At 44.6% G+C, this 11,571-nt stretch overlaps 2 protein-coding genes across 2 annotated transcripts in view; both read right to left on the bottom strand.

Moving 5' to 3' along the window:
• LOC109927112 (glial cells missing transcription factor 2) overlaps positions 1-11,571 on the bottom strand; it is a 1,179,481-nt gene that overhangs the window by 777,249 nt on the left and 390,661 nt on the right. The window lies entirely within an intron of this gene.
• LOC125486561 (serine/threonine-protein kinase MAK-like) overlaps positions 1-11,571 on the bottom strand; it is a 221,916-nt gene that overhangs the window by 125,227 nt on the left and 85,118 nt on the right. Inside the window, 2 exon segments of the mRNA XM_048614462.1 lie at positions 1,716-1,791; positions 1,793-1,885. Of these exon segments, the coding sequence (XP_048470419.1) occupies positions 1,716-1,791; positions 1,793-1,885 (169 nt within the window).

Raw genomic sequence — 11,571 nt, 5'->3', positions numbered from 1 at the left:
TTCCCTCCACCCCCACTCCTTATGCTGACTTGACCTAGAGTAATCAAACATCTATTCCTAACCTCAACATCTGCCATGTCCCTCTCCCCAGTGAATACTGACACAAAGTATTCATTAGAATCTCATTTTCTGCCTCAACTTCCCTTTGTCCTCGAGTGGGCCAACGCTTTCTCTAGTTGCCTTCTTGCTCCTGTATGAATCACCCTCAAGTTGCCCCTCACTGAAAATCTCTCACTTTAAAAGGTGTGCCCCCTAGTCTTGAAATGCCCCATCCTAGGGAAAAGGTGTAAGAGCTGCCTGTTCTCACTACTCATGAAACCATACATTCAATATTGGACAAAGTTGTTCAGTACAAAATGAGGTTTGTGTGTCACTAAGTGGCCTGCCTTAATACCAGCAACAAGACATTTTAGATTTACTTAATCAGTGGCTGGAGAGGTTGGAAGAAATGAGGGGAATCTGATTCCAGTGTTTAAAAACATAACCAATCACATTTCACTTAATCTGTATCCATGGCTCAGAACATCTACATTTACCAATATTACTAAATGAGGCAACCAAAACTGATTCAATGAAGACTAAAAGAATATGCTAGAGTAATACATGTCCTAGAATAGCTTGGATGGAGGTTTGCTTAGCTCCAGGTCTTCAACTCAACAGCTGGAATTTAAGACTTCAACCTTTTGATATAACTGATAGCACTAGATATAGCGCAGAATGAAGTGATTTAGCTAAAGTCTGACAAAGGAATACTAGATACATCATGTCAGTACTTCAGTTGATGAATGCTGCCAATACTTCAGCCTTGCCTTTTGCAGATATCTGGGTTCCTTCATTGATCATAGCGTAGAGCCTTATCCTTCACTTAGTTGAATGATTATCCACCACTATATGGTAGCAGTGCAGAACTTTGATCTGATCAAAGCTACATCAATGCAATTTTTCCTTTAATATCTATTTCATGAACAAAGGATGTCCCAAAGTATATTAGTCAAAGAAGAAATTTCCAATTTTAGTTGTGGTTGTAATGTTGAAAGTGTAGCAGTAAGGTGTACAGTAAGCTCCCACATATGCCAAATTATAGTGACCAGATAATCTATTTGTGACACAGCTGAGGGATAAGTGTTATCTAGGAACCCAGGTGTAGCTTACTAGTTTAGAACAACTTCAAGATCATTGTGAGCAACTTAGAAGATGGGATAACAATGTAGAGCTGGAGGAACACAGCAGGCCAGGCAGCAGAGGAACAGGAAAGCTGACGTTTCAGGTATGGACTCTTCCCCCCCCCCCCATTTCCAAAGGGTCCCAACCCAAAAACATCAGCTTTCTTGCTCCTCTAGTGCTGCCTGGCCTGTTGTGTTCCTCTAGTTCCACACTTGACTCCAGCATCAGCAGTTCTTACCATCTTAAAGATAGGACTTTGGTATAATGATTCATGTGAAGACAGCACTTCCAACAGTATAGTACTTCCATTAGAATTGACTATTGACCTCAGTTTCCAGTGAGATTGGAACACAAGTCTGTTATTCAGATATCAAAGTGTTATCAAGAGTCACAGCTAATATGGTAGCTGCAATATGTTTTTATTCATTTGATCATGTGACATTGATCACTTGACTGGCACAAATTCAACATCCAAAGCCTGTAGATTAGATTTTAAAATGGCACTTGAAAATTGAGCTTGTAGTGCTTCCATATTCATCAACACTACTCACTTTTTTTGGTGTGCCCAATACTTGACAAATTTGAAAGATTTCATCCACTTCACTGGTCCCTAGAAAGAGTGGTCTCAGTGTACAGCTCAGCCATAATGCAGCCCACAGCCCATACATCACTTGGAGAGCTGTAAACAGAGGATCGCAATAGCACTTCAGGAGCACAATACCTGGGAAAATATGGTAAAGTTAAGACTTTGCTTTACATTGTAAGTTTCCAACAATGCCTGAAAGACCTTCACTTCTAAAGAATTACTTCAAAGTGGCTGTTTTATAACCAGCAAGATTCCACAAACAATGTGAATACTCTAGTAATGGAGGATTATTTGTGCTATATCAGCAAATTTTCATAAAGAAAGACCATCATGTAGCATAAAGCAGTATGCAAATGGAGAGTTGGCAAGAGCTGTCTTGGCTTAATTTGACAGGGCTTTTCAAAAACAAGTGCCAATCATGCAGTTAATTATCAGTTGAGAGATTCTCAAGACAAGACTCTGGGATGACATTTTGCCTATCAAGTGCTATGGCCAGAGGCCTACAGGTCTTTATTACATTGGAGGTGGTGGTGTGACCTTAGAGGTTTATAAAATCATAAGGGGCATGAATAGGGTAAGTGGACAGGGTTTCCCCCCCAGGGTGGAGACCAAAGCTGGGTGGCATAGGTTTAAGGTGAGAAGAAAGATTTAAAGAGGAACCCAAGGGACAAATTTTTCCCAGGAGGTGGTGCATGTTTGGAATGAGCTGCCAGAGAGTGGAGGAGGCTGGTACAATTATTATATTTAAAAGGCATTTGAAGAATGGTGTTAACCCAAAGCATCAACTTTCCTGCTCCTTGATGCTGCCTGTCCTGCTCTGTTCCTCCAGCTCCACTATTGACTGACTAGCATGTCCGGTTCTTGCTATCTCCCAAGCCATTTGGCTGGGTATATGAATAGAAAAGCTTGAGGGATATGTGCCAAACACTGGCAAATGGGAATAGGTTTGTTTAGGATATCTGGTTGACATGGACAAGTTGGATTGAAGGGTCTGTTTCTGTGCTGTAACTGATTCTATTAGATGGAAGCACGGAGGTGGTGGCTGCTGGGACTTCATCTATCCAAGGTCTCAAATTGAGATGGACCTAGGCACAGGTGAGTGGGATTTCACAGCAAAGAGGGTTTGCTCTCAGCAGAGACCTTGTCTTGCTAGTTCTGGGTCCCTTAATCAGACTTACTGTCTTCAAACAGAAGGCAACTTGAGCCCTCAAGTAATGGTGAATGCCCCACCATCTCTAGATGGATACCAGAGGTGGTGGGATAAGGCCCTTTGATGGCAGAAAGGCCAGAAGGCCACTGATAGGTGTTACCATTATGAATTTAAATTGTGGAAGAAATTGGAAGACAATGGGCAGCCTGCTACCAAACCTGCAATGGAGGGCATTATGTTAAGTTCATATTATGTAATGTCAACTGGAGACAAAATTTAAGGGAACATTGACAGATGAGAAAATAAGAGCAGATGGAATTTAACAGCCATGTTAGGTCTTTGGTTTTGGATCTGTGACAAACAGTAACATGTTCATTTTCTGGTATGCACCAAAAACTGATAGCATTAGTAAATCAAAAATGCCAATTGAGAGAAGAAATGCTTTTTGTAATCAGGTGCAGGGCAGGATGAACACAGCAGGCCAAGCAGCATCATAGGAGCAGAGAGGCTGACGTTTTGGGCCTAGACCCTTCATCAGAAATGGGGGAGGGGAAGGGGGTTCTGAAATAAATAGGGAGAGAGTGGGAGGCGGATAGAAGAGGGATAGAGGAGAGGATAGGTGGAGGAGGAAACAAACAGGTCAAAGAGGCAGGGATGGGGCCAGTAAAGGTGAGTGTAGGTGGGGAGGTAGGAGGGGATAGGTCAGTCTAGGGAGTACAGACAGGTCAAGGGGGTGGGATGAGGTTAGTAGGTAGGAGATGGAGGTGCGAGGGGATAGGTGGGAGGAAGAACAGGTTAGGGAGGCAGGGATGAGCTGGACTGGTTTTGGGATGCGGTAGGGGGAAGGAGATTTTGAAACTTCTGAAATCTCCATTGATACCATTGGGCTGCAGGGCTCCCAAGCGGAATATGAGTTGCTGTTCCTGCAACCTTGGGTGGCATTGTTGTGGCACTGCAGGAGGCCCAGGATGGATATGCCATCTGAGGAATGGGAGGGGGAGTTGAAATGGTTTGTGACTGGGAGGTGCAGTTGTTTATTGCGAACCAAACATAGGTGTTCTGCAAAGCAGTCCCCAAGCCTCCGCTTGGTTTCCCCGATGTAGAGGAAGCCACACTGGGTACAGCGGATGCAGTACACCACATTGGCAGATGTGCAGGTGAACATCTGCTTGATGTGGAAAGTCTTCTTGGGGCCTGGGATGGGGGTGAGGGGGGAGGTGTAGCACTTCCTGCTGTTGGTGGAGCTGGAGGGGAGTGTGGAGTGGACAAGGGAGTCACGGAGAGAGTGGTCCCTCCGGAAAGCAGATAAGGGTGGGGAGGGAAAGATGTCTTTGGTGGTGGGGTCGGATTGCAGATGGCAGAAGTGTTGGAGGATGATGCATTGGATCCAGAGGTTGGTGGGGTGGTACACAAGGACAAGGGGGATTCTTTTTTGGTTCTTATTGCGTGGACGGGGTGAGAGGGATGAGTTGCGGGAGATGTGGGAGACACGGTTGAGGGCGTTCTTGACCATGGGGTGGGAAGTTACGGTCCTTGAAAGATGAGGACAACAGATGTACGGGAGTGGAATGCCTCATCCTGGGAGCAGATGCGGCAGAGGCGAAGGAATTGGGGATAGCATTTTTGCAGGAAGGTGGGTGGGAGGAGGAGTATTCTAGGTAGCTGTGGGAGTCGGTGGGTTTGAAATGAATATCGGTTTCTAGGTGGTTGCCCGATATGGAGACAGAGGTCCAGGAAGGGGAGAGAGGTGTTAGAGATGGTCCAGGTGAACTTGGGGTGGAAGGTGTTAGTGAAGTGGATGAACTGTTCAAGCTCCTTGTGGGAGCATGAGGCGGCACCGATACAGTCAATGTAACGGAGGAAGAGGTGGGGTTTAGGGCCGGTGTAGGTACGGAAGAGGGATTGTTCCATGTAACCTACAAAGAGGCAGGTGTAGCTTGGGCCCATGCAGGTACCCATGGCTACCCCCTCTGTCTGTAGGAAGTGGGAGGAATTGAAAGAAGTTGTTGAGGATGAGGGTGTCAGTGGAGGGGGACTGGTCAGGCCTGCAGGACAGGAAGAAGCGGAGGGCCTTAAGGCCATCTGCATGGGGAATGCAGGTGTAGAGGGACTGGATGTCCTCCCCTACCACATCCCAAAACCAGTCCAGCTTGTCCCTGCCTCCCTAACCTGTTCTTCCTCCCACCTATCCCCTCCTGACTAACCTCATCCTGCCCCCTTGACCTGTCTGTCCTCCCTGGACTGACCTATCCCGTCCCTAACTCCCCACCTACACTCACCTTTACTGGCCCCATCCCCACCTCTTCGACCTGTCTGTTTCCTCTCCACCTATCCATCTTCTATCTGCCTCCCCTTCTCCCTATTTATTTCAGAACCCCCTTCCCCTCCCCCATTTCTGAAGGGTCTAGGCCTGAAATGTCAGCCTCTCTGCTCCTATGCTGCTGCTTGGCCTGCTGTTCATCCAGCCCTGCACCTTGTTGTCTCGGATTCTCCAGCATCTGCAGTTCCTACTATCTGATTCAACTTTTTGTAATCATGTGTCTTTCAATCACTTGAGTATTGTCAGAGGTTAATGGGCCTGGGGAACCAGTTATTAAAGTGACAAGCTGCAGTTTGGCTGGCAGTGGTGCTAGTTATCATGGGTACAACTTGTTTTCTGAAGTGCACAAGTTCATTGGCCAGGTGATACTGGAGCTTCTGCTTGGTGAAGCATCTCAATTGTATAATGCATGAATTTTATTATACCACAGTATTTGTAAATAGGGAGAAGGTAAGGAGTGTAAGAACAGAATTATTTAGTAGGGCAAATATGGAAGTTTAAAGTGCCATATCTCAAATGGGAATGGAAAGGAGAACAAAGTGAATGGATTTTATACAATGGTGATGAAGTTCTGGTTAGGTCTAATTCAGAGTACTGTATTCTAGGCACTTTACTGGTCCCAGAATGGGTGCAATACTAATTCATCAGCCTTGGCTCAAAGAGCTAAATGATGGTAGGTTGTATAGATTAGGCTTTGTACTGTGAGTTTAGAAGATTAAGTGATGATTAAGCATTTGCAGAAGCATCAGAATCCCTTGTGGAAGTAGGTCATTGGCCCATTCAAACAGCATCCCAACCCCCACCTTATCCCTGCATTTCCTAGCTAATCCACCTGCCCTTCCCTCAGCATGGAGTAACTTAGCATGGCCAATCCACCTAGCCTGCAAATCTTTGGACTGTGGGAGAAAACGTGAACACCGAGGAAACCCACGCAGACATGGGGAGAGTGCATGGAGCTTACAGTCACCAGAAGCTGGAATCAGACCACAGCCAAACTCCTAGAGTGGAACAGCATGAGCCCCTTGACTGATTGCAACAGACATTAAGTGACTGCAGTGCCTTTTGATGACAAAAAGAACCGCTCCTCAGCTTACACATGGTCATGTAGAATAGAAATAGAACATGTACAGTGTGCAAACAGGCCCTTCAGCCCAATGAGTCCACACCAACTCAGCATCCTGCCCAGACCCATCCCCCTATAACTCACCTAATCTACACCTGAACACTAGGGGCAATTGAGCATGGCCAATCCACCTAGCCTGCACATCTTTGGACTGCAGGAGGAAACCCATCAGACACAGAATGTGCAAACTCCACAGTTGCCCAAGGCTGGAATTGAAGTGTCCCTGGCATTGAGGCTGCAGTGCTAACCACTGAGAATCACATGTAGTTGCTGCATAAACTACTTGTATATAGTACAGATATACCTTTAGTGTGGCACACAATGCTGTAAAGTGCACATGTCCACTTGCTTGATTATTTAGTGCTCCTGTGCATAAAGCAGTGTAAACCATCGTATTTGGTTGTCTGTAACTCAGACAAAGCCAGTGTGCTAAGAAAGAAATGAGCTGCAAAGAGGGCAGCCTGCAAATCAATGCTGAAGTCAGTAAGTGTGGGGTAAGACAGCAAGCTAAGTGCGACAAGATACAGCTACAGAATGCAAGCTGTGTGCCCCAATGTGCAAAGTGTTTCAGCAGAAGCATACAAGTCATTGGTGTTGCTGAGCTCCAAAGCAAAATGTTGAAGGGCTGAAGGTGGTAGGAGAGCAAATAGGTGAAGGTTGTAGTTGGCTTGCATGGAGAAAGACTACAGGAGGATGGTGGCCCTAGAGCAAAGTTGTTGTAGAAAAACAATTGAAGGATAGCAGTAACAAGTATTTGGTAATTTGTAACTACCAGACAGTCACTGATTTACATAGTGATTTGCTTTCTCTTTCATAGGAGGGGAGAATGGGACAGTTTGTTTTAAAAGAATGACAAATGCATAGAAATAAAAGGTAGAGGCCTCTCAATGAGGAGATTCTAAAGTCACTCAAGGGGAAAAGCATATAAAAGAGTTTTCCTCAACAATCAGATAAGTGTGGAGCTGGAGGATCACAGCAGACCAGGCAGCAGAGGAGGAAAGCTAAAATTTAGTGTTGGGACCCTTCAGAAATTTCACTGAAGGTTAAAAACCAAAACTGTGGATGCTGTAAATCAGGAACAAAAACAGAAGTTGCTGGAAAAGCTCAGTAGGTCTGGCAACACCTGTTGAGAAAAAGTTAACATTTCAGGTCCAGTGACCCTTCACTGAGTTTCCTAGCTACCCTGATTTATATGCAGAAAATAGGAGGGGGAATGGGGTAGGGAGCAAACAATAGGAGAGCCCAGAGCCCAAGAATAGCAGTTGGATAGACAAAAGGTGTCAGTAAAGTGATCTGGCTAGGAGGGTGAACAGATGTTAGTGGTGACTATTAGGGTGTTTAGACTATTAGGTACACCCTGTTAGGGTGTAATGGCAGGCCTGGTGTGGGGTATGGGGCTAGAACATGGGAGTTTAGGCCCTTAAATTGGACTCAATATGGAGTCCAGAAGGCTGCAGGGTCCCCAAGTAGAAAAATGTGTTCTTTCAGCTTACACTGAGCTTTGCTGGAACACTGCAACAAGCCAGAGACAGATGTTGGCTAGTGAACAGAGTGGTATGTTAAGTGGTAGACAACTGGAAGCTCAAGGTTTTCTTGTGAGCAGAACATAGATGTTCTGTGAAGCAGCCACCCAATGTATAAGAGACCACATTGCTGAAGGTTGACATTTTCAATTGACAGAGAGAGGTGATTGCTGGATAAGGCTATCAAGTATAAGAATTGAGTTTTGGAAGTGCAGTTGAGATGCAAATCGGCCATGATCTAACTGGCAGACCAATTGTGGTACCACAAAAGTCAGAACATGGAAACAGATTCTTCAGTCTGACTCATGTCATGTCAACTAGATATTCTACATAAATCTAGTCCCATTTGCCATTGTTTTGCCTATATCCCTCTAAACCCTTCTTATTCATACCCATCCAGATGCCTTTCAAGTGGTTATAATTGTTCCAGCAGGCAACACTTTCATGCAGAGGGTGGTGCATATATGGAATGAGCTGCCAGAGGAAAAGTTGCCCTAGGAGGTCCCTTTTATATCTTCCCCCACCCATCTTAAACCTATGCCCTTTAGTTTGAGGCTTCACCCCAGGAAAACCTGGACTATTTACCTTATCCATGCTCCTCATTACTTCATAAGCCTTTAAGGTCACCCTTTTGCCTAGCGCCAGAGAAAGTAGTCCTAGCCTATTCAGCTTCTCCTAGTGAAAAATCCTGCAAACTGGGCTACATTAAATCTTTTCTGAACACAAGTTTCACTGGCAATACTAAACATCAGGAAGGGTTGAAGTGTAGCTGACCAGTAGTGACTGGCGACTCCAGTCAGGGGCAGATAGGCTTGTAGTCACAGCAACCATCCTGGAGTTTTGCTTGTCTCCCTAGTGCTGGGAGAAGGCCATCTGAGCAGACATGTGGCATTCTGAAGGAGCAGGGTCAACAGCCCAAGGTTGGAGGTCCATATTGGTACTGATGACAAGCAAAGATGTATGGAATCAGGTAGGAAGTTGAAAAGCAGGACCTCTAGGGTTGTAATCTCACGATTACTTCTGAGACAGTGAGGCTAGAAATTGGAAGATAGTACAGTTAAGTCATGGCTAAACAGCTGGTGTAGGAAAGAGAAGCTTCAGGTATCTAAATTACAGGGATATCTTCTGGAGCAGGTGGGACCTATACAAGGACAAGTTGCACCTAACCTAGAAGGGTGCCAATATCTGGCAGGGAGCTTTACTAGTATTGGGACAGTTTAAACTAGTGTGGCAGGAAGACAAGAGCACTAGGTCAGGAAGTAAAACCAACTGCTGAAAAGTCTGAGACAGACTAAAAACCATGAAGAACAGATGGAGGTTACTGAACACAGCAGGACTGGTGGTTGGAGAGGTGTTCTATTGCATGGATTTTGTTAGGTAAAACAAATGAAGTTAGGTCTTGGATTAATACACGTAACAATGATTTTGTAGCTATATTTGTGTTGTAGTAGAGATTTGGCCAAAAGGGACAAGACTGACAGCTTTCAAGATTTAAAACATTTCAGGTAAGATAGAGGGGAATGTATGCAAATGGGGAGTTGTTACTGAGAATATCAGCTGTACTGGGGAAGGACACCTTGGAGGACTTATCCAGTGAGGCACTGGGTACAGCACAGGAATAAGGTTATAATCACTGATGGGATTTGTACTACAGGCCTCCCAATAGCCTGCAGAAGAACAGATATGGAAAAGTGAAAACAGGGTTGTGGTGGGTGGTTTTAAGCTTTCCCTATAATGGCTTGTTAGTGCTAGGGGCTTGGATGGAGGGTGAATTGTTCAGTATGTCCAGGACAGTTTATAAAAAGTCTAACAAGCCCAACCAAGGCAGGGGCCATGTTAGACTTGGTATTGCAGAAGTGAACCCAGCCAGATATTTGAAGTTTCAGTTGGGAGCATTTCAGAAAGTGATCATAATTCAGTATGTTTGAATTAGTTATTGATAGAAGTACTAAACTGGGGGAAGGCCAACTAATACATTAGGCAGAAAGTGGGGAAATGTAGATTGGGCAGCTGTTTGAGGGTAAATTCATTTTGCATTTAATCTTTTAAAGGCCATTTAGAGTTCAGTACCAGCATATTCCTCTAGAAAAGAAGGATAAGGATGGCAAGATTCAGGAAAACAAATTGAGAGCTGTCAAAAAACAAAATGGAGGCATAGTCAGTTTAGAAATCTGAAGACAGAGCCCTTTGGAGAACATTAAAATAGCAGCAAAAGAACTCCAAGAATTAGGAGGGTTAAAAGAGGATAAGAAATGTCTTTGGCACACAGGATTAAGGACAATTCAAGGTATTATACCAAAAAGGAGGTTAGCCAGGGAAAGGGTATGTCCACTCAAGGTCAAATGAGGGAAAGTAATGCATTGAGGTAGACAAATTCAGCAAGGTCCTCAAATCCTTTGCATTGGTATTCAAAAAAGGAAAGGAGGATGAGTCTCAGAAGGGATATGTTGATACCCTAGGGCATGTCAATATTAGAGGTGTTGGGTGTTTAAGCATTAAACAAATTTCTAGGCCTGATGGGATCTATCCCAGAATGTGAGGCAGATAAGGAAATTGCTGGGGGCTTGTACAAAACTCTTGTAGTATCCTCTTTAGTGACAGGAGAGGTCCCAGCAGACTGAAGAATAGCAATGTTGTTCCTTTAAGGACAACAGGGATTATCTGGGAAGTTACAGACCAGTGAACTTTACACCAGTGGTAGGGAAATTGGAGGTAATTCATTGGATAGTATTACTCACATTTAGAAAAAAAGACATGAATTTGCTGCAGTCATGCTGCCTCAAACTTGATTCATTTCCTCAAAGATGGAGGACAGGGTGGTAGATGTGGTCTATAGCACAGCCCTCCAGGTCCCCCATGCCAGCTGAGGCAAGGTGAAGTCACAATATCTGTGACAAACTAGTAATGTGGATACAGAACTGGCATAGTCAGACAGAGCAACAGGTGGAGGGTGTTTCTGATTGGAGATCTGTGACTAGTGTTCTTCAGGGATCAGTGTTGGGACCCCTATTGTTATATAACAATGAGGATAATGTAGTTGGACTGATGAGCAAGTTTGCAGATAACAGATTTGAGAGCTGCAGATAGTTAGGAGTAAGATCAGAAAATACAGCCAGGTATAGAGGCTGGAAAATTGGACAGAAGAGGCAGATGGAGTGGACTCTGGACAAATGCAAGATACTGCATTTTGCAAGATTAATGCAAGAGGGAAGTATACTAAGTGACAGAAGCCTCTGTGGATGCTAGGAGAGAGGTTGATTAGAGTGCAGGACAGACATGTCCCTGTGAAAGTGAGGGATAGAAAGGGCAAGATCAGGGAACCATGGATGACAGGTGAAATTGAGACTAGCAAAGAGGAAAAAGGAAGCATACACAAGGTCTAGGCAACTGAAAACAAAGCTTTGTAAGAATCAGGAAAGTAGGACCAATCTGAAACAAGGAATTAAGAGGGCTACTAGGGGTCATAAATATCTTTAGCAAACAGGGTTAAGGAAAATCCCGAAGCCTTTTATTCATAAAGAACAGGAGGGTAACTAGAAAGGGTTGGCCCACTCAAGGACAAAGGAGGGAAATTGAGGAGTCAGAAAGATTCTTAATGAGTACTTTGTCAGTATTCATTGGAGAGGGACATGGCAGATGTTGAGGTTAGGGACAGATGTTGATTACTCTAGGTCAAGTCAGCATAAGGAGTGGGGGTGGAGGGAA

Source organism: Rhincodon typus, chromosome 2 (assembly GCF_021869965.1).
Source record: "Rhincodon typus isolate 14 chromosome 2, sRhiTyp1.1, whole genome shotgun sequence".
NCBI classification, from domain to species: Eukaryota; Metazoa; Chordata; class Chondrichthyes; order Orectolobiformes; family Rhincodontidae; genus Rhincodon; species Rhincodon typus.
Note: the sequence above shows the minus strand (reverse complement) of the source record. Positions and strands in the feature narration are given on the sequence as shown.